The sequence below is a fragment of the Ilyonectria robusta genome (assembly GCF_021365365.1).
Source record: "Ilyonectria robusta strain PMI_751 chromosome Unknown BGZ61scaffold_5, whole genome shotgun sequence".
Lineage (NCBI taxonomy): Eukaryota > Fungi > Ascomycota > Sordariomycetes > Hypocreales > Nectriaceae > Ilyonectria > Ilyonectria robusta.
Window position 1 is genome coordinate 369,756 of NW_025764439.1, and position 26,619 is coordinate 396,374.

Below are 26,619 nucleotides of genomic sequence, written 5' to 3' on the forward strand. Positions count from 1 at the left end.
ATCGGCTAATATCCACCCTCTTACAGGGTGTGTGGTCGCATGCGTAACCCCACGTTTGTCGTGAAGCTCCGAGAATTTCTCCGCCGAAGAGCCCCGCCGCGATTGAGACTACCGCCCTCACAACTTCTACATGGGTTGAACAACCCGTCTTGGAAACGCACACAACCCCAGCAACACACCAATTTCTGTCGTCAACATCCTGAACAATGGCGTGGTCTGAACCTCGGAACACTGGCATGATCTACCGCCGGCTTGGCCGGTCGGGCCTGCATGTCTCTGCCATCAGCCTTGGCAGCTGGATGACGTACGGCGGGTATGCTCAGGATGAGGACGCATTTGCCTGCATGAAGAAGGCCTATGATCTGGGAATCAACTTCTTTGATACCGCAGAGAACTACACTGCTGGACAAGCAGAGATTGTTATGGGCAAGGCCCTCAAGCACTTTGGATGGAAGCGAAGTGACCTTGTCATCAGCACCAGTGAGTCCCGTCCCCGTGTAGCATTGAATCCATACTGAAACCACTTCAGAGATCAATTGGGGCGCGGTGAATGGCGAAATCCTGGTCAACAACCATGGTTTGTCACGGAAGCATATTATTGAGGGACTCGAGGCTTCCTTGGAGCGTCTCCAGCTGAAGTACGTCGATGTTGTCTACGCGCATCGCCCAGACAGGTTGACCCCGATGGAGGAAACCGTGAGGGCGTTTAACTTTGTTATTGACCAAGGAATGGCTCTATACTGGGGTACATCCGAGTGGAGTGCCGACGAGATTGCAGAGGCTGTAAGTTTTATTTCCTAATCTCTGAAGAGTTGCACAAATGCTAACCCGCTACTTTAGGTCGGCATTGCCCGCGACTTGCGGATGATTGCTCCTATCGTAGAGCAGCCTCAGTACAACATGCTGGTCCGCGATAAGGTGGAGGGCCAGTTCCAACGGCTGTATGAGCGCACCGGACTGGGCCTCACTACTTTCAGCCCCATCAAAATGGGCCTACTCTCCGGCAAGTACAATGACGTCATCGACGGCCAGCCGCCCAAAGACTTGCGGTTCGGCGCCAGCAAGGATGGTTTCGCCGACTTCATGCGCGGCCGCATGGGCACCGACAGCTGGAAGGAGGAGATCGAGCAGGTGCGCCAGCTCAAGCCCATCGCCGACCGCCTGGGCGTCAGCCAGAGCCAGCTCGCCGTGGCGTGGTGCTTGAAGAACCCCCACGTCAGCAGCGTCATCACCGGCGCCAGTCGTCCCGAGCAGCTGGAGGAGACAGTGGGCGCGCTGAAGATTCTCGACAAGCTGACCCCGGAGGTGATGGATGAGATTGACGCCATCACGAAGAACAAGGTTGAGCTTGACCCTGCGAGACAGAGCTGAAGGAAAGACGAATAGCCAATAATTGAAAACAAAATATGCATTCTTGAGTTCCTCCTACGGCTCAATCCCAGACCTATTCCCAGGAGGAACCTACATTTTCTTGTCAAAATGGATTGCAATGCCCTTATTGAACGTCATCGTAGCCCATGAAGTGCAGGGGACCATGGAGTCCAAGATCGATTCAGCCAGAGCATATAAATGCCCAACGTACAGCGCAACACGACCTCAAACTGACATGGAGAATTTCCTATTCCTTCATTGGGGGTCCGCCAATATCATCAAATACATTAGAGCCAAACGGGATTTGTAAATTATGGAGAAAAGTATTTAGTTCTATATCTAGCACGAGAAGAGATAGTAGGTAAACAATAAGATTGTTACATCCCGGTCTTTACCTTTAGCTTCAATTTAATCATTCTGGCTTTATTCTGCTGTCTTCAGTTAATGATCTTGCTATCTGGAGCTAACAACAAGACAATAACCCTATTCCGTGTCATAAGATATACGAATAACTGATATTTCTTGTCGCCACGAGTAACCTCCCTTTTCAAATCATCCAATTTATTAAACTTCTATTATAACTGCTTTAATTATCGGCCGAACCTTATAAAATAATACTAGGATATACCCTGGATACCTCGACTGTCTCTTCTGTTGCTATTATCGATTATCTGTACGATATTAATAATAAAGCAGAGAGAATTAAAATCTCCGCACATTTACAATTTCTTCACGCCGCCATATATATGTCGAGCACTATTTGCTAGATCTGCTGCTGCAGTGCAACTTCAGATTAATTAGCCCTCCTGAGTCTCTATCTTTTTTCCAATTGTTTAGCAAATTTTCCTCCACCGACGCCTTGCTTCTAGGGCGTAGATTTGGGTACCCGTGGGCATACATGAGTACTGTTTTCTTTTCCCACGGGTAGCTATAGGTAACTAAAAATAAAAAACCTCTATAGAGGAGGAGGATTCTATTACATATAAAGGCTATAATTTATTATTAATTTTATAGGATATCTATAGAATATAAACTAAAACCTATTTTATTCCTATTATATATATAATTTTTCATCTGCTGGGTAGTGATGGGCTGCAAATCACGACCCATATTCTACTGCGGGAGGTGACTAGGAAACCACCTGTCGACAACGACACAAGGGTTTCAATTTGGTGGCATATCAGATAAGGTGCGCCAATGCGCAAAGACAAATTCCGAAATTTTGAGAAACTAAAATACAGGGCTGCACCCCCTATAGCCCACTATAACCGCTAATTTTTTTTTATAGCGGTCGATAGTGGTCGCAGCCCATGTTCTAGTGAGCTATAGCGACCACAGCTCACCGTAGCCCACTATAACCCCCTATGGCATAGCGGGCTGTCGCTACTATAGCTTAGTGTAAGAGAGGGCAGCTCTGCTCCTCTTCGTAAGTGGCTTTCCCGGGATTTTCATTCCAAGCTGTAATATCGACAGACAGTTCTGTAATAGCCCTTTATCGGCCATGTCAACCATTCCGTATAATATTATCATATTTAGAGTGGCCAACTAGGGGAAACTCCATCTTCTGTAGCTTCTACAGACAAATGGGACCATGATCGGGACCCCATCATTCGTTGTCAAACGGGTTGTTGCCGCGGGTCAATGAACAAAAGACCGACCCAATGGCGAATTGTTCGGTCCGGCAGCCAGTCTCTCTACGTGCCGCGATCTAGGCCGCCTTCGTCTTTGAGAGTATAGGCAAAGTCCGCTAACTTGACATATCCAGATTGAGATAAAAGCATATTCCCAGAGCGAATTTCCCAGTGGGCCAGGCCAAGCTTCTCAAGCCACGTAGTAGTAGCGCCAAGCTGCTTTCCACCGGAAGCAATCCTCCTGGGATTGTCTCTTGGCGACTCCTATCACTTGCTGTGACAACTCGTCTCTCTGCTGGTCTTCCCCGAGAAAGGATGCGAGGTCTACGTACTTGGCATATTCCATAAAGATCATTTTCTCGGTATGAAACTTTGGATAATATACGGTGATGGAGGATGACACTCGAGTATGGCGAAAATAGCCTGTTCATTGGCCAAGTTGCACTCTCGACCAGGGCGAGTCTTCTTAAACGTGAGCCCAGTGCTACCACTAAGCAACCGAGCTCCACTCTGCGCACGCACCGAACGACTTCAATTTCCAATGGATTCCATCAGAATAGGTTAGTAGGTATTGAGGGTTAATCGTGAAGGGCACACTGTGAGGGTGATCTTCACAGGCTTTTTTAGATGCTGAACAAGCTGGTAGCAAAATGATGCCACAATGTTGCTCGAACGGACCAATTAAACTTGACAGGCGGTAGACGAGAGGCAATAGAGTGTTGGGTCTGGAGCTATCGAGATGCGGAAGGCTGGGGTCTTGGAACACCGCATACTATTCCCCAGGCATTAATTCGACAGGAACTTCGAGGATCACGATGCACCATAATGGCTTCCACCTGGCCCCGACTCCATCCCCGAAGTCATTCGCTCGTTGGTTCCGTGGTCTAGCTGGTTATGGCATCTCGTTAACACCGAGAAGGTCCCCGGTTCGAGCCCGGGCGGAATCACATTTTTTGATCTCTCGGTTACTTTTTTTTGCCGTAGGGATGGTGGATGGGGAGATGTTGGTTAGCCTTGAGGCTGATTCTTTTACATAATATTAATACCTTTGAGGTAGCAGAGCGAAATCGCAGCGAGGTTTTCATCCTATAGCTAGATAGCTAGAAGGTTTTTCCTCTCTGAATTAGTTGAAGGAGTTCTATAGGCCTAGATATAGGTAAAATAGCGTATACTAAATAAATAAATAAATGGGTTTCTTTTAAAATACTTTAATTTAAATATTGCACTATTTTGAAATTATTTAAAACAGAGGCAACTGCCTGAAGCTATAATGGATATTTATATTTTACTCGACTACACCTGTACCAAGCTTTATAACTAGCGGACAACAAACCTCAGTCCGGACTCGGTAATATGTTATAACTGAAAAGTGCAGCGGTATGCAACGTTATCGTAATAGATGCAAGTGAAACTCGACTAGTGTTCTGGTACTCTGCTAGAATGTTCAACTTCTGCCTTGCGATAGAATTAGTATATAATATTGAAGAAACCATACACCTAGTCAACTGAGTTGATTTATCGACTTAATTGGATGTTCTAGCTTATTATTACCGTAGGTAGTGTGAGTTAGCGTAATAGTCCGGCTCCCTTATGCCATCGTCCGTATATCTGTCAGCCTATAGAGAGACTAGCATATCTGTCTGCTTTTGCAGATGCTGCGTTGTGGAGATATCTAAAGGGTCAATTCGGGATGGCAGTAGCCCATGAGGAAGTAGAAACGTCAGTGTCATGATACGACTATTTATTGGACTGTACCCCAGTGCCACAACTAAGGCACATTGCCAATGGATGCATGGCCTTAGAGTTAGGTGCAGATAGGCAACGAGACAGACTCAACCCATTTGGCTTCATAAATCTAGGATGCTCACCAACACAGTGTCACGCTCGGCGTCATGCTGAGCTAGGCCAAGCCAGCTGCAGTCTTGTTCGTATGGAATGGGTGTAAAGAGAAGCTGTGAGTCGAGAGGCTGCCTTGCTTGAATCTGTCGCCCAGAATTTGCAAAATGAGGCCAGGTGCGGCCTTATTGTTGTTTATGATCAGGTGCCCATCGTTTGCAGGGCACTTGAATCAGTTGTTGGAACTACTTAATGATCACGGGGAGGCCCTCAAGCACGTACACAGTCGTAACCCTTAAGCGAGGCATTATAATTACATATTAGAGAGATTCTATCTATCGTGACAGGTGGATTATTTCGGTATACTACATCATCCTTCGCTCACTTACGGTCCTCCGAACATCCTCTCCAGTCGTCCTCATTGTGGATTCCTCAACCACCAAAACCGCACTCAACAGGGAACGCCTTTCCTGCGAAATTGTGCCTAGCAGTGTCTCCAGGTGCCTTGATGGTGAACTCAAACATAGATACAGCGTTCTTATTACCCATGACATTGCGCACCGGGTAGTTGTGTCCCTCAATCAGGGAGACACTACCGCAGCGGACAGGGTTGTTGAAGTGGTAACCAGTAGCCGTCAGGACGAGAGCAGGTGCATCCACACTAGGCTCACCAGTTCCGCAGGTGAATGCATTGCCCTCGCCAAAGTAGAGAGTGTTTGCGTTGTCGGCCTGGATGCAGAGCTCGTAGGTTCCGGTTGAAGGAGCTCGGTAGTAGCCCTTATAAACCAGGGTGAAGCTGTTGGCGTCGACAGTGATGCCTCCATTAAGCTTACGTGTGTAGCCAACATAGTAGGCCTTGCCAGCGTACTTGCTGTTGGGGAAGGTTTGCGGGTATCCGGCGAGATCCGACATATAGTCCTGGGCAAAGTAGGTCTCATCAGTGACGGAGGAAGCGAGAGGGCTCAATCCTTCACTAATGTAGTATGAGGCAGGAACCGACATTTCGTCGTTGCCGTAGCCCTCTTCAAAGACGTTGGCATAGTAGTCAACGTTCCATCCGGAGGCCGGACACGCAGGGTCGATTGCACATGCGGTAGGGACAGATGGAACAGAGGTGGTGGTGGTCCCGGCACTCGTAGTGGTAGTTTTATCGGCCGTGGTAGTCGTAGCATCAGCTTCCGTTGTAGTAGTATCGGCGGAGCTCGTGATCTCAATAGACGTAGTGGTTAACGAAGCGGCAGCCGTGGTAGTCGTAGTACCAAGAGAGGTTGCGGAGGCCACGGAGACGCTTTCAGAAGTGCTCAATGAGACTGGTTTACAGGGACCAGCTTGGGCAAGGCTGAGCAAACTGCCCAGGACAACCAGGTTCTTCAACATTGTGATGGAAAATGAGTGATAGGTGAATGCAGATGTTGTAGTAGGTCTTGTCTGATCAAAGAAAGTCGAGAGACAAAACACGATCGAAAAGAGTGTACAGAAGCAACGTCAAAGTTGCTACAGATGAAAATGAGTGACTGATTGAAGGAAAGGTCAAATGAATGATGGGGCGAGGAAAGAAGGCCGGCCGTCGTCGAGAATCGGGAGACAGCTATCTTAATAGCTCTCCAAGACCGACGTCTCACCGTTACGCCTTTTCCATTTTGAGAGCAGAGGGACTCTGCTCCGGACCGCAATGTTCGACGCACCGTTTTGTTCATTTAACTGATCCTTGTCTTAGTCTAGAATCAGACCATTTGCTGAGCCGCTAGTTCCGTTCCTCGCCATCTAACGCTATGTAGTCTTGATACGAGCTAATACCCGCCTGAGCTAATAATGCGAAACAGCGCTATGAGTGGTTCGGATATTTTTCTCGGGAAATGTTTCAAAACGGGACAGGATAACCCTGCCTGTTTGCATCATTCAATGAGTTGGACTACCTGAAGTTGGTTACTCCCTCTGCTAACCTGCGGAGCAACAGGTGGCCTGGCCTAGTCCGACTGAGGGGGTGATAGGTGATTGACTTCGGTGAGTGAATGAGCCAGTTAAGATAAGAGCTGGATAAGAGCTGAGATAAGGGAGTAATAAATTTAACTACAGGTAATTATTTAATAAGAAATTCCTACTTAAATTAAGAAATAAAGAATAAAAATTTACAACAATATGACGAAAAATATTGAGCGTAATGAGTTGAATAGGGAGGAAGTAAAGAGTACTGCCTCTAGCCGGTAGGACGCTGCAGTAAAATCGGAGACACGCCAGTTGCACGAAGCAACAGATAGTAGACAGCACCAAAGAACACCGACGAAAGAACGGATGGATGAATCGCAGATTCCATTCCCAGTCCGTGCTTTCAATGATGAGTATGAGCAAAAGATATAGTGATGTTGTCGTAGTAAAACCTGGGTGAAGAAAAAGTCTAGTGATTTGTTAAAAGCGTATACTTTATGATTCAGCCAACAATGAAATGAGATTGTCTCTTACGGGGAGTCAATGAGAGGGCTCAGACCCCTTTCTGGGTGGAAATTCAGCGGGCTCAAGGAGTTGGTAGATAAATTGCAAGCAACAGAGAATTGCGAGGGCACAGGGAAAGTCAACATGTTCCCTACACACAACAATTCTTAACATTAACTCTCAATTTAAACTACTTTAAGAACAGTGCATATGTCTCGTATTCCGCATTTCTATGAGTGCTATGAGCTACTTCAACTCTTAGTAATGGCTTTTTGCCAGATTTACATCCACCTTTTTTATAGGGTGTGAAGCCATTTCGGCTTTTTGGCTTGTCCTTATTCTGGTCTCACCGCCAATTCTTTTTGGACCAGGTTAACAAACAACATTTGCGAATACTGCTCTGTTTAGGAATGATCTGGAATGGAGGCAACTGTTTCAAACTGGTATAACAGTGTGTTTATGTCTCACTAGCTTTCTATCCGTTCATCGCCCACCACTCTCTCAAATCCTGTTCGCAAAGTAGTTATATCCTCCATCGACCATTGCCATTGTTCTTCTCGACGCCTCGTCCATGTGCTCCTCTGGGAGGCCGAGAATGTCATTGTCGAGGCCATATTTGGACTGAAAGTCTCCATCGCCATTGGAAAAGAATGTACGCGAATACATAGCCTGGGCTCTGCCTCGTGGGTCACCGCTTTGCATCAATTTCACTCCTCGTTCCCAACGAGCTTTGGCTCCTTCATATTCAATCGTCCAGTCCTTGTCCGTTGTTCCGGTTACGCGCTGGATGCTATCGAGCATCTCTCGCTGCGAAACCAGGAAGCTTGAGACATACATGGGCTTGTTCCTCCAGCGCGAAATCGTCGGGGATTGGTCGTTCTCATCCTCCGGCAACTCTTTGAGGCTTAGCAGAGCGGCAATGGCTCTTCCACACTGCAGCCATGTAGATGTGTTGATGCGAGTCTTTCCGTCATCGTAAAGCGTCATCTTCTTGTTGGCGAAGTCAAAGCCGTACCACTCCGGAGCTTGTGCAATGGAAAACTCATACCAGAACGAACAGCACATGGTGATCCACGATGAAAAGCCAACATCCTCGATGGCTTTAATTCCGCTCAGAACCCCTTCTCCAGTGAAGTTGTCCCGAGCTAGCTCCTTGTTGTGAACATCGGTACCGTAGCAGTTTGGCATGATCCAAGGCACACCTGCTTTGGCAGCCGCCTTGATGACTTTCTCTTGGGTGTCGTGAGGAGCAGTCACAGACATGGTGATGGCGAGGAACTGCTGGCCCTTGAGAGCGGCGACGAGGGAACCTTCATCGTCGTAGTCAACCGAGGCGACCTTGACCCCATAAGGCATCTTAGTGGTGCTTCCAGCACGACTGATGGCGGTGACGATATGTTTCCCAGTGCCAACCAATGCCTGGGCAAGAAACTGTCCGACGGATCCGCCGGCCTACGCATCTATTAACGGGGACGTTTGAGAGAACCTCCAGGGACTAATGACTTACACCGATAATGGCAACCCTCTCAATCTTATTGGCGAAGCCCTGAGGCTGGTCCTTTGCGTATTTCTGTGCCATGATGCTGACGTTGGGTTCGAGAGGTTTGTTTGTATGTTGTTGGAGCTTGTGGGATGCGAGTGTTGATGATTTTGATGGATTCTAATCATGAGCTCAAGGGTGAAGGACTCAACTTATATACAAAAATAAAAATCGCTTTGAGTTGCATTCCTCATTACTGAACTCGGATTTTGAAGGTAATGTCCGGACCACAGACATGGAACCGCCGTGTTAGTGCCTTGCACGGCAAAAGGTTAGCGCCGTAATGGGCCAATGAGAGCGCGCGTCTATACGACCATGGGCTAGAACAGGCAACACCGCCATCGGAGATACCAGGCTCGCCTAATTCCGCATCGCGACCGCTTCACATGCCAGGCTTATCTCCAGGAATAGTACATATTGACCATAAGATGCAATGTCTTACTTACTCTGCAGCGGAATATCGGCACGGCGACTGCACACTTACATCATGACCCGAGCATCCAAGTCGCGTCATAAAATTGAGCTTGATGAGTGGCGCCACGGTGATGTCATGTTGCCTGCAGTGACCTTTTCTGACCGTCACGCAGTGAATGGCTTATGGCTTTAACATGCACTGCAGCCTTTGTTCTACCATGACTTAGCATACCTAGGCTGAACGGTTCGAGGACCTTCAAGATCGGGCTTTATTCCAGCTTCCAGCTCGGCTTCATCCTCATCACCATTGCGTTCGCTATTCCCCGCTACGTAAACACCACCGGGTCTGCGGCCTCCGCTGTGGAGATTGGAGTCCTCTGCGGGGTAACGGGGGTGAGTCAATGCGGTACAACTTGAGACGTTGTGACGACTCAACCACAGTCTTGGGACATTTTACCCCAGGTTCTTGTCGGTTCCAAATATCGGATCCCCCGCATTGTCCGGGGGTGGCCCTTCATCTGGGCAGGGTTGCGTTATCCGGAATTCCGACCGAAATCCTCCCTCCCGTCCGGCAATAAACGGTCCAGGTGAGAATGAGCTACCGCGACAATTACCAATAGAGCCAGTCCGTTACAGGCTGCCTGCCAAAGATGAAGCTAAACAGGAAAAATATTAAAGCACCTCATTAGGTGGTTTAGCAAGCCGGGCGCAGAAAATAATGTTGGCAAGGCATCGATGTGGTGCGCGGCGACTTGAGGATATCTAATGTAAAAGACTGGAAAGAGATACATGAATGACTGTGACGAATTAAATAACAAAAGCAAAACTCTCTAGAAAATGACTGAATAACACGGATCTGGCAACGACTCGTTGAGTCCCACAATGACAAACAAAATAAAGGCCCTGATCTTGATGATCGTCTAAAGCCTGCGTAGCGCCTTTCCCCTTCAACCCTATTACTTCCTTGGTAGTACCAGCCCAATGATCTATGATCTATCCCAACCCGCTTCGCTAAGAAAATAATAACTTGATGAACGTTTGTAAAGGAAAAACATATTGTGAAGCTGCATGAACCTGATTGCGAGCATGCGATGTGCAGGGAGCGCTGAACCTGGAGACAAACGTGGAAAGCCCATGCAGCCGTGGGCTTCACTTCTTGTTGGCAAGACGTGCAGATCGTCGCTCGGGAATTGCTGGCGAGTTTGACTGTGGCGTAAGGGGCTGCCATGGTGATGGTGTTTGCGTGGAGCGTGCCGTGAGAAAACCGATGGTTGGAGTCTCCGGTCGACGCGGGGCCGGAGCAAGTAAAGGAAACCGAGATGGGTCGGGCGCGGGAACAGGGGCCTGGTGAGCAGAGACCGCATCGTGATATTGGATGAGAGCCGGTATGTAATTCCGTGGAGTAGTCAAATCATCTGCATGTTTGATCTTGAGCAGCATCTGCGCGGCGGACGCTCGGAGCTCGGGTCGATAGATTGCCATCTCTCGGATGCTCGCCATTCCTGCCGAATTGTCGGCCTCGTAGACTACGGCTCCAACAGCTTCCTGGTGCGTCCAAAAGGCAGACGACCTTTCCCGGTAGCCGTTGACATCCAGGATCCATAGCATGGTGGCAAAGAGAGACCACACGTCGGCTTTCGCCTGGGAGCCAGTGCCCGAGATCTCTTGGGGGCCGAGGCGATTCAGCTCCGGCGCCATGTAGATTTTAGTGCCAATACCGAGTGTCTCGGCGATAGTGGTTTTGTGGCACAAACCAAAATCTCCGAGATAGAAATTGTGCTTGCCTTTGGAGGTGGTGTCGTAGAGGATATTTGCCGGCTTGACGTCGCGATGCACGACGCCATTGTAGGCCAGGAAGTCGAGCGCCGACAACATCTGGGGAAAGACGCCCTCCCCGACGGTGACAATCCTGGCATTGCAGTTTTCCGGTGTCGTACTCTCCCTGAGGATCTGGTTCACCAAAGATTGCACGCTCCCTTCCTTCAAAGCCATGAATATATCCAAGCCGAACTCATCCATCTGCTGCCCGACAAACTCAACGATGCGAGGGTGGCGCGAGCGCGAGAGCACTTCGACTTCCCTTTTTTGGGCTGCCGCCTCCCAACTGCCCTCGGCCTGTCGGACCAGTCTCTTAACGGCCAGGAACCTCCCTGTGTCCACATCGAGAACCTTGAATACCTGGCCAAACTGCCCTCTGCCGAGCGCGGAGTCATCCGGGTAGATATACCGAATTTTCGGCCGAGGGGGGACTTGGATTCTCAAGTCGAACCGAGGCGTTTGCATCTCTGTTTCTTTCGCGTCGATGGTTCGGGCATTTCGGGTGTCTTCCTGGTAGCTGATCGAGGCATCAGCTTCTTTCCGCGCCTTGATCTCCTTCAGGGTGTTGGTGAGATCTTGACGCCACTCCAGCTGGAACTTGTAGAGGTCCCGCTTCTCACCCCCCATGCCGAGCACCGGATTTAGTGTCGGGGAGACGACGACCTGTCGCGTGCGATCGTTTTCGAAAGGGAACAAAGGAAGGCCAAAGACCTGAGTGGACCACTGGCCTGACAAGTCATGTAACATGACGACGTTGGTGTCCGGGTTGATCACAAAGGAGCACTGGATCCTTGACAGGCTGGGTGAGTCGAGAACTATGTCTGCATTGCCACGGCCGAGTGTTACGAGGGTGCCATTCGGTTTGGCTCGCATGTGGCCAACATCGAAAACGAGTTGGTCTCCGTATTGCGACACAAAAGGGGCGTTGGCGGAGTGGTGTACGGCAGCCCTGGCCGCATCGCTATCGGGGATGAGGGTGAACAAAGTCAAAGGACGGGGGCTTGGTGGAGGCATTGCACCATAACTTGCTAAAAGGGGACAAAACAAAGATGCGAAAATTATTAATGATGGGTGATGATGGAAGGTGAAGGATTGATAGGGGTAGTGAAGGTTGTTGAGGCCAGACATGTTGGTAGAGTTGAGGTCGCACAACTAGTTAGCGGCTACCGGGAGGGAACTTCGGGCAGATGTTTGGCCAAGTCTCTTACTATTATAAATGCATGGATTTTACTAATAATTTCGATATCTGGATACTTGGGCATTAACAGGCACATGATTTAGGTTGGTAACTTGTACATTTCTTTGTTCTCGCGCGAGCACCGGCCTACTTCAGCCTGGGTTCATTTGCCGTCTTTCAGCTCAACATTCACCTGCCACCTGTTCTTTCTTTCAATTCAATTGACCCTAAACTCCCCCCAAGCCCTTGCGATTTTTCTGTTCCTCTTCGGTTCATCCGCCTTCTTCTAGAATGGGACATTCTAGAAAGGGGCTCTTCGGTGGCTCTCCTTACAGTCCGGATCGATGGGCTTTTGATCGGCTTGGTCTCGACGCGGCGGAAAGGCGACTCACAACCCTCGCCGCCAACCCAGAAATGCTCCAACGAGAGAGGCACCGCTTCAGCATCTCTCCGCCACCGCCGCGTGCCTCGCCGACTTCCTCGAAGCTCAGCAACGATGTCTCGACGATCAGCGACGAGCCAATGCCCAGTCTGAAGCCCGGAGAGCGGGAAGAGATGGAAGTGTACTTAGAGAGGAGATGCTCACGTGTGTCGGAACAGTTCGTCGCCGAAGTGTCCATGGAGAACAGGCGCCTATATCCAGAATTGACCTGTGTCATCTTGTGCGAGTTCGACGGAGTGGCGGCAGAGAAAGTCAAGGCGGACTGGAGAGCTCAGGGAATATGGGACGAGCGGTGGGGCAGCACATATTTGATGTACAGGGGAAAGTGGAAGCACGAGCAGCCGCTCACCGACGATGAAGAAGAGGGCGGCGAAGAAAATGGCGATGGCAAGACGGAGCTGCTCGAACCCGCCTCGGAATGCAGGCCTCACCGTCCCCCTTCAGGCCTCTTCTCTACCCAGCCACCACCGTCGCCACCTAAGCCGCCGACGACGAAGAATAAGAAGGACAGGAAGACGCGGGAGGCGGCAGAACGAGACCGCGACGCGTCCCGCCCGTTCCAGCGCTTCATCTACTTGGTCTCGAGAGAACGCGAGCGAATCCTGGCCACCGCTGGCTCGACCGGCCCCGACTCGACCGGCCCTGCGACTGCCCCCCTCGACATCAATACGCAGGCCTACACGAACGTCAAGGCCAACTGGGTCGAACGGGGCCTCTGGTACCGCAAATGGGGACAACTGCCGGGCATGAACTGGAAGCACGAATTCCCCCCCGACCCCGACGAGCGTTGGATGGAGGGATATACGCCGCCTCCCGCGCCGCTCAGAAGCCCGCCACCCATCTTTGGCGTAAATCCTCCCATGGCGGACGGCCCAGGAGGCACCCAGGAAGTCGCCGACCCTTCTCCCGCGGGCGGAAACTCACCTCTAATCCTCCGATCGGAAGTGCCACGCCGACGTGGCCACGTATCTCCAGCCGAGGTCTACCCTACCATAGAGACTCCCGACGAAGTCTCGGTTTCCATCGCCAAATTGCTCGCTTCACCCGCGACGTCCCCCGACCCGGAGCAAGGCCCTAGGCGGGCAGGCGGCATCAGGTCGTCTCTCCGGAGCAGAAAGCTTGACTTGGTCGTATCCGGGAGCATCTCAAAAGCCAGCAAAGGGCGAAGTCCCGCCGGACGCCGGACTCGCTCTCGTAAGACACCGGTTTTCGTCGCCCAGGTACAGGGTCAGGCCAAAACACGTCGGAGCGCCCGCCTACAGGCGCTCAATTTGAAGATGCCCCAGTCGATGGCGACGCGGGATGTAGGAAGTGCGAAGAGTGTTGCCGAGTGTCAGGAGATTAACAAACTTCAACGCACCACGCGTGGAAAGAGGATGGAGATGTGAGTTTGGTACGGATGGTGGCCACCTGGCCGAATCCATTGCTCCCTGCAAATGTCATCTGCTTTTGTTTGAATGAGTGCGAAATGGGACCGCTGAGTGGGATCGCGAGAGTGGGATGAGAATGGATAGTTCGAATTAGGTTTCTGTTACTATGGTATTTAATATTCAATCTTGTTTGTCATTCTGTGAGAAAAGCGTAAAATTACCCACCCAATTGCACTGGAAACTGACCGTTGACCGCAATGAGACCTTGTGCTGATGTTGAAGCGGCGAAAATAAAGCCAGCGACAGATGACGCGACAAACGGGACTTCAAGTACGAGCGGTAAAGCGCTGCCGAATTTGTCCCGAACCCATTTCAGGCATTTACTTGACGGTGAGCACTCGCAGAAATTGATTGGGCTGCTCGAAAAGAGAGAACAAGATGAAATCTCCATGCAGCCTCGTCTCAGAAAGTTGTGCCGTAGCGAAGTACGGGACTTCCAAGGACTCTGTTAGAAGGCCGGCCGTGGGCTCCAAGACGTAATGTTGCAAGAATTGGTGGCGGCCTTGTTTCCAGCCTCAGCTGCGTCATCAGCTTCAGCAGACCAAAATATTGACATGTAACGCTCAAGCCTCACGGAGAACATTTTCTCGAGCATCAATTCGGCGGCGAGATTTGCTAATTACACGCTTGAACGGGTGCATCTACCACATGATCCGTACCAACAAGCTGCAGTCTCAAAATCTCAAGAAATCATGTCAAGACCGAAAAATCCCACGCCCTTCCATTAACCTTCTCAAGACCCAGCCCTTGATGTTCCCAGTAAGTCTCATTTTTGCCAGCTCAAATGCTCCGCGATACCATTAGGGTCTAGTATTGTACCTTGGATCTAGGCCCTATGTCGCAAGCGCTCCTCCCATGCTGATATCTCGGCTACATCGTCTCGCGCTTCCTCTTCCCATTCTCACTGCTGGGCAAAAGAGGTCGGGGATAGAGATCCGCCCGCCGAAAGTTCACAAGCATAGCCCTACCCTCGTGCACTAGTATGTGATGTCGCTTAACGTGGCGGTGGTCAATAAGCCGTTCGCGCAATTCCTCGAATGCGTACTTCACCGTGTTGATTATGGGAGGGCTTATTGATTCCAGGTTCTCGCAGATTGGGCGTCCAGCGTATGTCAGAAAGAGGAAGTGCATGAACTTGCCACCGCCGTAGTATTTTGGTTGCTTGAGGTCAACGATACCGATGCAGACCGGGACGTAGAGCCCCTGAAGTGTGTGAATGCTGTCGTAAATTTCTTCTTCGTGACGCAGCGCCGCAATATCCTTCGATTGGACGCCTTTGGCCACGAAAGTGTAACCATGAGACGCAAGGCGCACTTTGAAAAGCGTCCCGACCGATCCTGGTATCGTGAGCGGCACGCAGTCAGTGCCTTGTCCGTGGTGGTCGCGGGCGAGTTGGTTGCGGATCAGACCAAGAATTTCATCCGGGTCCAAGTGTTCATTGCCATGGTCGTTGAAGTTAGGGCAGTCATCGTCCATGGGTCCGCAAAACGAAAGCCCGAGAATGCATTTGTGTGTGCAGAATGGCCGGTCGTGGATGTTTCGCCGGGACACAGGGCTCGCCTGACCCGGAACCTGCTGATCCAGCCCCTCGATCGATGGCATGATACCCCTCGAAACGATTGACACCCCCGGAGGACGGTTGAATTGGCCGACGGTCGACGAGAAGTTGTTGAGATAGTAGCCATTGCCAAGGCTTGGTTGCAATGGGACGCTTCGCGGTAGTTGAAAGGGTGTTCGGATCGGGGAGTAGACGAAGCCCAATGGCTGTGAAGTTGCGCATCGCTGCGGGATGATTGCCGCTGGAATACTCTTCAAGACATCGTCAAACTTCACGTACCACATGTCGAGGCGCTGGGCAGCGTCGCGCCAATCCGCGGGCGGAGGTGGCGCTCGCAACGCCTGGAGGGTAAACGCGAGAACTTGTGCGACGGCACTGCGATGGAGTTGGTTTTCACCGCCGACTTTGACGTCCCGGTTCGGCACACAGACCGAGTAGCGAACGCAGGACGGGTCGTCCGGGATGTGGAGGAAGACAAATGCCTCCCCTGTGCATACGTACCCGTACTGGACGCCCTTTTCGACCATGTAGAAGAACAGCTGTGACACAACGGCCGAGGCGAGACGCCTTGCAGTAGACTGGAACCCCTGGCCGTCATTGTGGATGACGTCGTGGTTCAGATCGATATCTGATGCTAATCCTGTGGTGATGTCCTCGCAGCTCAGCTTGTTCGGTGCCTTGTACTCGATCGCGAGGACGGGGACATTGCAGTCGTTCGAAGTTCGGTAGATGCAGCATTGGTCTGGACATGGGCCTTGTCTCCTGGTGTCCCGGCCGGACATGAAAGCAATAAAGCGTTCGGCCCATCGTGCAGTATTAGCGTCGCCGTAGACGGAGGTGAGATCCATGTACTTGGAGTGGAGAGCACGGGTCCCGCCTAGGTCCGGGTGGGTTTCGAAGGTAATCCCGCCGGGAATACCGAGACGGTTCCTCAGTGCTTCGTCGTTGTATGCCTCCTCGACCAGCTTGGCCAACGCGTTTTCCACAACGTGGCGTTGGAACCTCTGGAGCCCGAGTTCGCATCCAATGGGCTTGAGCAGAGCCCCCACGGCTTCCAGTTGATCTCGAGACGGGAAGACGGCCGCGTGGGAGAATGAGGAGCCAAGTGAAAGTTGCTTCCAGATGCCCTCCTGCGCTTCTGCAAAGCCCTCCCACGGGATGATCTTTCGAGGACAAATCCGCTGCGCCGGGCTTCGGCAGTCGCCTTGCGTAGGGTTGGGGCGGTCGGGCAGCACGTCGATATCAAGGTTGAGCGAGTGGCACATCTCAAGATACCGCAGCAGGGTCTGTGGCTCGGGTGCGGTGGCACGACCATCACGCCCTGGGCCGTTGACTAAGCCGCCGTCGTTCGAGCGAGTCCACGTCGCTTCGAGCCGGCGCTGGTCGATGATGCTGTAAGCTTTGGCGAGTTCGTGCCGGTACTTCAAGTCGTTGAGCTGCCACTGCGACTGCGAGCGTCCGAGTTCGGCCATGATCACGAAGGTTTGGCTTCTTCAGGGGTATGCGTAGTTCCTCTGTAGTTGACTGAAGATGGCCTAGTGATGGCAGTTTGAAGGGACAAAGCGGGGTTATGATGTGACGGATGGGCCTGGGTTAATGGAATTACATATAGGGCAGAGAGTACGTACACGTCGTAATCAGGTCTCACATAGACACGACGTGGTTGGTTATTATCCGTTGGCATACCCAACAACAAACCGGCATGGAAAAAGAAAATACGCAAAAGTGCGTATCAAGTACCGTGTACCTAAACAGGGGCTCAAGGGAGAGGTAATTGCACAAAACCTCGTCTTTGCTGTATGTCCTCGCCCTGAATCTGGGGCGAAGTATATTCGCTGATTGATTCTGGTTAGAGAATTGCTATGATATTTGGAAGAGGCTGAATTAACTAGGAAAACCTAAAAACTGATGGATGAAAAAGCCGGAATCGACTATTGAAATTTAAGAGACATTGTGCGTGAAAATTCCAATATCTCCCAGCATGTACCTGTACGCAGTCGCTGGAAATCATCGGCAATGTGCATTGATTGCATCCCGTGCACCGGAGCTGGGTGCATTGGCCTGCGGTGAGATGGGAGTGTCTTGCTCGTCATCCTCTACTAGTCGCCAGAAGCAAATCCTCGGGCTATTGATCCTATCAGCTCCTTCAATTTCCTGCCATGGCCATCAGTAATTCCAACTCGAATCGTCTAGATTGGTCTACCTAGCCGTCGGGTCGGGGTGATGATGGCGTGGTTGGATCTCATCTTTCCCCGCTGTGATGCATGGACTGCGGGTTGGTGAGTGATTAACGAGCAAACAAACATAATAGGTTACACGTCGACGATCTCGTATTTTCTTTTGCTTATTCGCGGTTTCGCACTTTTGGTGAGATCACAATCACACACCGAGAAGCCGGGGGTGATCCGACGAGGTCCTAGAGCCTACTAGTAAAAAGGGAGTCCTTGCAACTGGAAAGACTATACAGACTCTCAACCACCCTCCAGCTTCAGCGATTTCAATCTAGGTTTTCCTCCCCTCTCGGCTTCACTCACAGATAGGACTCCCACTGCCCTACCCGGAGCCTCGTCTGAAGACGGGCGAGGTGGCGTTGTACTAGAGGTCTAGACCCGCATGTGCACATTGGGCTGACTGGTAGGCAACCAGACCGGACGATGATCCTAGTGGCTCTGGATGCAACTATTGATTGAAAATGAGGGGAAGGGGTCCGAGGACGAGGCTGGCATGTTGCACTACCGGCCCACGACGGAAGCCAAGTTGCACTAACTTGCGCCACGTCGTTCTGGACAAATCGCAGCCGCAGCCCGCTCACGCTCTGGGTGTGAAGCTTGCCCGGTCGGGCATCAGGAGATCAATAGCGGTTGATCCTTCGCCTTATCGGCTGTTCTGGACAACAAGCAACAGCAGAAACTAGCTGTGCCGGCCCAGCCCCGTCGTTCAGCGCGGCAGCTAGACCCTGCGGGAGGGATACCGGTGGCGTCTCATAGTTTCTCAGGGCTTCTCAATCGCAAATAAGCTTAACGAGTTTAAGCCCAGAGTTCAGGCCATAGAGCAGCTGACCGTTATTTCCGTTGAGAGAGTTCAGCTGCCAAGACTGAAATGTAACAGCTGAAATCCGCCAGCATGCAAGATAAGACATGGACTGCCCGCTCAGCCGAGTTTGGTGTTGGTCTTGGTCCATCAAACCACCGGCCAAGACTTTGGATGTTTATTTCACTTGAGCAGACCGACGTTGGATTTTCTTTCTTTTTCCTATCCCGGCTGTCCTACGAGGGATAGGGTCACTATTAGCCACCAATCACCACTCTCAGTCACCGCATTCAGTCGTCACCATGCCGTCACGCCTGGCCTCCGCACGCCTGTTTGGGTCGCTCCTCGCAGCGGCCGCAGCCTCAGTCTCAGCAAACGCCGTCCCCCAGCAGCTTGTTGGCGGTGTACCGCGAGTCGGCAAAGGCGCATCATTCATCCCGGGCTTCGTCCTTCCTAATTTCGCCATCAGCACCTGCAGCACGGGCGAAACGGAATGCCACGATGGCTGCATGCCCTCAAGTGCCGAGTGCTGCGCTGACGGCGACGGGTATTGCTACTCTGATAAATACTGCGTTGGCAACACTTGCTGTCCCAACGGGGACACTTGCGTCGACGATGGTAGTATTGTATGCGAGGCGGGAACTGAGATATGTGGCACCACGTGCATGCCTGAAGGAAATGTATGCTGCACTAGCTGGAATTGCAAGCCGGGATTAAGCTGTGGCGGCACAAAGGGGAGTTGTGACTCTGGTGCAGGTGGTGGTTCAGATGACGAGGTGACATGCGATGTCGGACAAGAGGCTTGCGGCGACGGTTGCATGCCTGAAGGGAGCGTATGCTGTGATACGGGATACTGCGACGAAGGTCAGACTTGTGGCTCCGATGGAAACTGTGAAACCCCACCGCCAACGTGCGATGACGACCAAGAAGAATGTGGTGATGGTTGCATGCCGAAAGGTAGCGTGTGCTGCGACACGGGATACTGCGACGAAGGTCAGACGTGTGGCTCAGACGGAAAATGTAAAGATCCCCCGACGGTCTGCGATACCGATCAAGAGGAGTGTGGCGATGGCTGCATGCCCAAAGGAAGCGTGTGTTGCGACACTGGGTACTGTGACGAAGGTCAGACCTGTGGCTCTGATGGAAACTGCCAAGACCCGCCGCGAACCTGTGATAGCGACCAGGAAGAATGTGGCGATGGTTGCATGCCCAAAGGAAGCGTTTGCTGCGATACCGGATACTGCGACGAGGGCCAGACATGCGGTCCAGATGATAAATGCCAAACCCCACCGCCGACCTGCGATGGTGACCAGGAAGAATGCGGCGACGGTTGCATGCCCAAAGGAAGCGTGTGCTGCGACACGGGATACTGCAACAAAGGCCAAACCTGCGGCTCAGGCGGGAAATGCCAAACGCCAGATCCGTGTGGAGACGGCAAGGATGAGTGTGGCTCCGGGTGTATGCCAAAGGGAAGCGTCTGCTGCGGCGATGGATATTGCAATTCGGACCAGACTTGCACCTCGGATGGGCGCTGTCAGAACAAAGGCCCGACGTGCGATTCAAATCAAGAAGAATGCAGCGGAGCTTGCATGCCGAAAGGAAGCGTCTGCTGCAGCGACGGATATTGCGACAAGGGCCAGACCTGCACCTCAGACGGACGCTGCCAAACGCCAGAGCCAGACGGTTGCGGGAGCGGCAAGGAGGAGTGCAACGGCGCGTGTATGCCCAAGGGAAGCGTGTGCTGCTCGAGCAGCGGCTACTGCGACAGCGGCATGGAATGTACGTCGTCTGGAGGCTGCAGGCCCGAGGGATCAGTCGACTGCGGCGCCGACGGCTACTGCGAGGCCGGATATGTATGCGACTCGAGCGGGAGTGGCAGCTGCAGCAAGCCAGGATCCGATGGAAGCAACGCCGAGACGACTAAGAAAGAACAAGACGCCAGCGAAGCCCCTGCAGCAACCAAGGCGGACGCGAGTGCTACCGCATCAGTGGCTATTCTGGGTGACAGCAAGGCGCTTTCTTCTGACGGCGCTGTCACCATCGTCGATCCATCGCCAACCGAGTCCGCGGCACCGACCGACCCAGGTTCCCAGATCGACTCTGGAGGCGACGGTGGTTCGGATGACTTTACCGATGGGAAGCCCAACGGGGCATCGAGCTTGCAGGTATTTGGTGCATCTGTTGTTGTCGGACTTTTCGCTCTGCTTTCACTTCTCCTTTGAGGCCGTAAGGTTCTATTGATAGATCGAGCGGCGTTCTTAGCAAGCAATGCTGTCCATAAATTCCTGCGTATCCCAACAGATTCGAGGCAATAAAACCGACGTTGTCAGCGCTTGGGTTTTAACAAGAGGGTTGGTTGCCAACTGGTCCCCCAGCCCAAGAGAACACAGCCTGGCTCGGGAATTGATACGGTACCGAGGGCCGCCTGCAATGCGCTGACAGTGGCGGCATCAAAATGAGATTATCCGAAACTGAGTTTGATGACACCGTATATTCTATCTGCAATACACGTGGTTTGACAAGATCTGACGGGCGTCATCCCTCTGCGGTTAGTCAAAGGCATACAGATTATCATGGACATGGATACCGGGGAAAGCATGTACTATGAATACAATTAAACTATGAAACGAGGGAGCCAGCGGACGTTGGTGGGCCGGCTTCAGATACCGCATTGCCGACATCCGCCACCGAGCCCTACCATAATGCACTTGGGGTTGCGTATAAAACAGCAACTATCAAGATCAATTTTCTCCGACCGAGTCATTAGCTCTGGCCAAGAAAAAGTCTATTGTGTTGCCAAGTGTCGCAGACGTCACTGAATAATTGCTCACCGCGCGCTATTTTCGCTCGCTTTGACGTCCTCCTCGGCCTTCTTCTTATACTCAGCCCAATCATCGCTTCTGGGGTATGGAACGCCCTCTGGGACCGCTACGCCAAGGAACTCGCATAGCGGTGCCCACCCTTGGCCGGGCTGGTACTCCAAAAATTTGCGATCGACAGCCAATTCTCTGACTTCTGCATTGTGCTTCTGGTAGAGTGCCTTGCCGTTTTTGTCAAAGTCGTCGTCCCAACATGCCGCATGGTACTTCCGTGCCAGGGTGGCGACAGGGGAGACGTCGGTGGGCGATCGGCGAGCATGGGCGTGGACGAGGGTTAGAGCCATGCTTGTGTGCCACGCGTCCTCGGAACCTCGCATGGATAAGATGACGGCGGCCTCTGGGTAGGCGTCCAGCAGCTCGGCAGGGAAGATGGCGGCTGGGTAGTCGGCCACAGCTTGGAAGCCGCCGAGAATCTGCTCAAACTGGACTCGCGTCCACGGGGTGCCATCTGGCTTGGTCCTCTCTTCGAGGGCAGCCATCCAGAGGCCGGCGTGGCCATTCTTTCCGACCTCGCGCATGTGGTAAACTGGTGAGATACCTAGCAACTCTAGGGCGTCGGCGAGGGCTGGGAGCCAGTGTTAGAGGTGCATTGGCGTGGAGTGTACTGCGTAACATGATATGGGGCAGCGTTGCGTCATGGGGAGACGGGAGAGTGAAAGCTGCTCACACTGGGTGCCTGTGCGGGGCAATCCTAAGACGAGGACCTTCATTATTCCCGAGGAATGAGGGGTGGGTTTGAGTGAAAATAGAGTGATGACGGTGGATTAGCCAAGATGATTAGCCAAGAGGGCTGTGTAAATGCTGGTCCCCGGTACTTATGAGACGTGCGCGGAAGGTCGGGAAGTCGGTGCGAAGCCATCGCCGACGCCGATGTATGCTCGTGATGGATGCCCCAAGTAGGAAGCTCTTTCGACGGACTCTGATAGAGGGAGGATGTGCAGGGCGAATGCGCTTGCCCAGCACCAGCGTCATGGTTGCGAAACAGAGATAAAATGAGGTATTTTGATATGGGCCAACTCGCCCCATTGCCTCAAGGTTCCTGTCGTCCCCATCACCACCACGGTTGGCTCCGGCCCGTTGTCCGTAATCAATCAATCAAGGATGTGGATACTGAGATGAAGAAGCCCGGCCGGCACAACGGGGTTCAAATTGGCAATCCGTGGCCCTGCAAGGAAACAGGCCACTTGCGATAAACGCGTACGGATATACCGCCCCCGATTGACTCGCTCCATCCTCCACATCCATTCCCGTGCCGTTAGAATAGGGTTCTCAGGAGCGAATATTCGGCCAGCCGCTGCTGTACTACGTAGTACGTACGGTATATTGCTGATTGCGCGTCGCGGTGCGTCGAAGCACTGAAGAAAGTGGGCACAGTCCCGCCATGGCGTCGTCGCCACCCCGAGGAGGGGGATTCAAGACATGGCAGTAGAGAGGAGAGGACATGGCATTCTGAACCATGTGGAGACTCCCGGCGATAACTCAGCGGCCTCGTGCCGCCTTGTTCGCAGAAGTGGTGTGGCCGTTCTTGGTTCCTGGTCTCGCTCTTAGGAGAATGTAGTCAATTGTCTCGTGCTCACAGATGGCCAAAGGGCCCGAGAGAGAAGCCAAGCCCCTTAGCCTCGCAGGCCCCAACGGATGCGTTCCTTGGCTCTGGGACCTCCGCCCGTCTATTCCCGTTCAAGGGCCTGTCCGTCTTGGCCCTCCCTGGCCGGTGGGTGGACAGTCGTGCGTTTCGGGGTGCGTGGCTCATGTCACTGCGACCTGAGCGTTGGCTGCTGGCGTCACCACATCGGCCCTCAACTGTCCAAGGCAGGGATCGTCGTTGAGATGGCTTCACGATTGGTCGTCAACCCGCGTACAGAGGAACAGCCCAGGAACCGCCATCTCCCCAGGCTCCCTGGTGTCCCATTCAGCTGCAAATCACACCGCAGAACCGGCCTCAGTCCCCATAATTCCTTGCGAACCTCTCCATGGATGGGTGGGGGTACGTACGTACTATGTACGAAGCTTCTTCTTTACGCGTTCTCCACGCTGTATGTCGCTCAACGGGGAAGCCACCCTTGGATTATGATGGAGTCCTCATCATCACACGGCTGTGTCGTCGGATGTGTGGACCTCCGACCTCCGATCAAGACGAATCTCCAAGTATGTCGTCGAGTGTGGGCGCTGATATCAAGCGTCGAGGGGGGTTGATAAAGCAGAGGTCGTCTCCTCGGCGTGGCCTACTCGGCGTAGCCCTGGTTCCCCTTGTTCTTGCTTTCATGTTCAGCCTGACCTCGTCTGATCTGGAACACATCGACCTTTTAATTCGACCGAGACGACGTAGAATATACCCGAGAGCGAGACAAAGGTGATTGTAACTAACCTTGTTTCTTGTTCTGTCGGTTCATTTCCCGGCCGTCTCCTCCTTCCTTGGCTGAGGGTCTCAACACGCCACCCTTCCCCGTTCCCTCCTGCAGTATTACTCTCATTCTCGCTCTTGTCTTCGACATCCTGCATCCGGTTCCCTTTAGGAGAAGTCAACTAAAGAGACGACAACTTCATTCCGAACGACATCGACGTTTACATGGTCGCTTCGTACACCCGAACTACACCCCGATCTCGAACCCGATTTAGCGACCCAGTGTGGGCTCGCCATCCAATCCCATGCAGACCAACACAGCGCCACTGCAGAGCCAGGGCTGGCTGCGGTTGGTACTGGCTCTGTTCTTACACAGCCTCGTATCCCTCCCTGCGGCGTCGGCATCTGATCTCACAGCGCGCGGCAGTGGCAATCCCTCTATATCATGGTATGATTGGGGATACTACGGCTCTTTCCCGCACAGAAGCTACCAGTCGTTTGGCGCACAGTCGCCTCGGCCAGCGCTGGTCCGCACCGATGAGCGATGCGACGATGGTTACATTTTTATCGAGCCGCGCGGCGTCTACGTCGAGACCCCCGGCCCGGTAATGCTCGACAATGCCGGCGAACTGGTATGGATGCAGACGCTCTGGGGTCAGGCAATGGATCTCAAAGTGCAGAGCTTCAAAGGAAATGACTACATCACCTTCTGGCACGGCACCGACAATGGCACCTTCGGCGAGGGTTACTATCTGATGGTAAGTATTTGCTACCTTCTGTCAATCAGTTTTCCTCCAATGGGAGAGGGGAACAAATCCCGAATAGGATATTTGTAATGTGCACAAACTGACACATTGCGCAGCTTGACGAGTCGTACGAAGTGTTCAAAAAGGTCACACCCGTCGGTCCCTACACCGGTGATCTTCACGAGTTTCGCATCACCGATAACGATACCGCCCTCATGACCATCTACTTTAGAAAGAAGGTCGACATGTCGGCGTACGGCTTCGAGGAAGGCTGGATCTTCGACAGCATCTTCCAGGAAATCGACCTAGAAACGAACGAGCTCATTTTTGAGTGGCGAGCCTCCGACCACTTTCCTATCAGCGAAACCATGGCCCCCATTGGTAAGACCGGGAAGAGTCCAAGCAGCGCCTTTGACTACTTTCACATCAACAGCATCGACAAAGATGCCAACGGCGACTACCTCATCTCTTCGCGATACATGTGCGCTGTCGCCGCCATCAGCGGCAAGGACGGTCGCGTTCTCTGGCAACTCGGTGGCAAGCGCAATTCGTTTGAAGATCTGTCTGGAGGCGCCGCGACCAACTTCTCCTGGAACCACCAGGCCGCTTGGGTCGACAACACCACATTAACCGTCTTTGACAACGGCTCCAATGGCCGCCAGAATACGGCCAAGTTCAGCCGCGGCCTCATGGTCACCCTCGACACGGACGACATGACAGCGACACTCGTCCACGCCTACGTCTCGCCCTACAAAGTCCTCGCCATCTCTCAGGGCTCCGTCCAAGTCCTTCCCAACAGCAACGTGCTCGTTGGCTGGGGTCATGTCCCTGCGTTTACCGAGTTCTCCCACGACGGCGAGGTCCTCTGCGAAACCCACATCGGTCCCATTCATCTCGATCTGTTTGCGTGGGTCAAGAACTACCGCACCTTCAAGTACCCTTGGGTTGGTCGCCCTAAGACCCTCCCTGACGTTGCCATAAAGCCCAGTCAGAGTGCCCTGTGTGTCAGCTGGAACGGCGCGACTGAGGTCGTCAAGTGGAAGATTCAGAGCGCACCACAGCCATCGGGCAGCGACTTCCGCGACCATCGCACTTGCGACAAGAAGAAATTCGAGACCAAGATGCAAATTCCAGAGGAGGCCGACGAATTCATTCGAGTTGTAGCGTTGGATAAGAACGACAAAGTCCTTTCCATGTCGGCAGTCCTCTCCAAGACAAAAGAGAATGAGATCGAACTACTCGAGGCGCCAGAGAGAGGAATCTGGATGGAGCCTTTCCAGCTCTTTTTACTTGCTCTATTTGGAGTGGTCATTGGATTCTTCATTGTCTATTACTTCCGATTCACCCTGCGGCGGGGCATCAACCGGGTCTTGCGCCGGAGCACACCTTTCAAGTACCAGTCACTACCAGGTGGTTCCTCATAAGCGGTACATTTTTCCTTGACTCAACGGCGTTAAATAACTCGGGGGTATTATTTATGTATGTATACAGCCCTAAGAAAGGGCAGGCATGGGAAAAGGCGCCTAGGATATTGTCTAAGCGGGTGCATTACTTCACAGTCGTTCCGGAGCGATACGATATGAGATAGGTCGTAAATAGTGTAAATAATCACACATTTGACCAAGATAAGCTCCAGTCGATGTGAGAATTTTAGCATGATGCTCTCAAGTGATTAAATGAAGAGGAGAAGGGCAACAAACAGTCAGTTGAGTGCCCAAAGGGTTCAAGCCTTGTCCCCGAAGTTCTGAAGCTGGGGTTTGTCGTTTGATGACTCCGCCAATTGAGATTCCCCAAGCACGAACATATCCCTTATCACCATCCATGGCTAATACTAGGAGGGCTCATTTCCGTTGGCGATTCGGTCTGGTGGAGTTTAAATAAACGCATAAAATAGAAATGCCGCCCCCTGTAGAGCGAACAAGGCGAAATTGGCACCTCAACTACGCCGAATCATTCACAGCAAATTAAAGAGAACC

At 52.3% G+C, this 26,619-nt stretch overlaps 10 protein-coding genes and 1 non-coding gene across 11 annotated transcripts; 6 read left to right on the forward strand and 5 right to left on the reverse strand.

Annotated features, from left to right (window-relative positions):
• Positions 1–206: 206 nt before the first annotated feature.
• Positions 207–1,371, forward strand: BGZ61DRAFT_529518 (NADP-dependent oxidoreductase domain-containing protein; the record flags this gene model as incomplete). The annotated part of the gene is made up of 3 exons (XM_046253415.1): positions 207–480; positions 530–783; positions 841–1,371. 3 exons carry the CDS (start codon positions 207–209, stop codon positions 1,369–1,371), a joined length of 1,059 nt encoding a protein of 352 aa, XP_046107317.1.
• A 2,504-nt stretch (positions 1,372–3,875) lies between these two features.
• Positions 3,876–3,949, forward strand: BGZ61DRAFT_t72. The gene has a single exon. It is a non-coding gene; the product is annotated as a tRNA-Val (tRNA).
• Positions 3,950–5,132: 1,183 nt separating this feature from the next.
• BGZ61DRAFT_446114 (uncharacterized protein) lies at positions 5,133–6,420 on the reverse strand. Its single transcript, XM_046245180.1, has one exon. The coding sequence runs from the start codon at positions 6,213–6,215 to the stop codon at positions 5,271–5,273; it is 945 nt and encodes a 314-aa protein (XP_046107318.1). The 5' UTR covers positions 6,216–6,420; the 3' UTR covers positions 5,133–5,270.
• A 1,263-nt stretch (positions 6,421–7,683) lies between these two features.
• On the reverse strand, positions 7,684–8,920 carry BGZ61DRAFT_414950 (uncharacterized protein). Its single transcript, XM_046243338.1, has 2 exons — positions 8,776–8,920; positions 7,684–8,720 (listed from the first exon to the last, which is right to left on the reverse strand). The coding sequence occupies exons 1-2, from the start codon at positions 8,845–8,847 to the stop codon at positions 7,770–7,772; spliced, it is 1,023 nt and encodes a 340-aa protein (XP_046107319.1). The 5' UTR covers positions 8,848–8,920; the 3' UTR covers positions 7,684–7,769.
• A 725-nt stretch (positions 8,921–9,645) lies between these two features.
• BGZ61DRAFT_504287 (kinase-like domain-containing protein) lies at positions 9,646–12,054 on the reverse strand (the record flags this gene model as incomplete). The annotated part of the gene is made up of 2 exons (XM_046251794.1): positions 9,646–10,019; positions 10,561–12,054. The coding sequence occupies 2 exons, from the start codon at positions 12,052–12,054 to the stop codon at positions 9,879–9,881; spliced, it is 1,635 nt and encodes a 544-aa protein (XP_046107320.1). The 3' UTR covers positions 9,646–9,878.
• A 363-nt stretch (positions 12,055–12,417) lies between these two features.
• On the forward strand, positions 12,418–14,047 carry BGZ61DRAFT_568960 (uncharacterized protein; the record flags this gene model as incomplete). Its single annotated transcript, XM_046256015.1, has 1 exon — positions 12,418–14,047. Exon 1 carries the CDS (start codon positions 12,509–12,511, stop codon positions 14,045–14,047), a length of 1,539 nt encoding a protein of 512 aa, XP_046107321.1. The 5' UTR covers positions 12,418–12,508.
• Positions 14,048–14,645: 598 nt separating this feature from the next.
• On the reverse strand, positions 14,646–17,177 carry BGZ61DRAFT_446118 (uncharacterized protein). Its single transcript, XM_046245181.1, has one exon. It carries the CDS (start codon positions 17,117–17,119, stop codon positions 14,960–14,962), a length of 2,160 nt encoding a protein of 719 aa, XP_046107322.1. The 5' UTR covers positions 17,120–17,177; the 3' UTR covers positions 14,646–14,959.
• Positions 17,178–18,679: 1,502 nt separating this feature from the next.
• Positions 18,680–21,212, forward strand: BGZ61DRAFT_446120 (uncharacterized protein). The gene is made up of 2 exons (XM_046245182.1): positions 18,680–19,788; positions 19,846–21,212. Exons 1-2 carry the CDS (start codon positions 18,980–18,982, stop codon positions 20,897–20,899), a joined length of 1,863 nt encoding a protein of 620 aa, XP_046107323.1. The 5' UTR covers positions 18,680–18,979; the 3' UTR covers positions 20,900–21,212.
• A 292-nt stretch (positions 21,213–21,504) lies between these two features.
• Positions 21,505–22,266, reverse strand: BGZ61DRAFT_491689 (uncharacterized protein; the record flags this gene model as incomplete). Its single annotated transcript, XM_046250460.1, has 2 exons — positions 21,505–22,121; positions 22,224–22,266. The coding sequence occupies 2 exons, from the start codon at positions 22,264–22,266 to the stop codon at positions 21,505–21,507; spliced, it is 660 nt and encodes a 219-aa protein (XP_046107324.1).
• Positions 22,267–22,407: 141 nt separating this feature from the next.
• On the forward strand, positions 22,408–22,780 carry BGZ61DRAFT_179056 (uncharacterized protein). Its single transcript, XM_046237667.1, has one exon. The coding sequence runs from the start codon at positions 22,549–22,551 to the stop codon at positions 22,747–22,749; it is 201 nt and encodes a 66-aa protein (XP_046107325.1). The 5' UTR covers positions 22,408–22,548; the 3' UTR covers positions 22,750–22,780.
• Positions 22,781–23,801: 1,021 nt separating this feature from the next.
• BGZ61DRAFT_414959 (ASST-domain-containing protein) lies at positions 23,802–26,267 on the forward strand. Its single transcript, XM_046243339.1, has 2 exons — positions 23,802–24,655; positions 24,760–26,267. Exons 1-2 carry the CDS (start codon positions 24,203–24,205, stop codon positions 26,065–26,067), a joined length of 1,761 nt encoding a protein of 586 aa, XP_046107326.1. The 5' UTR covers positions 23,802–24,202; the 3' UTR covers positions 26,068–26,267.
• Positions 26,268–26,619: the final 352 nt, after the last annotated feature.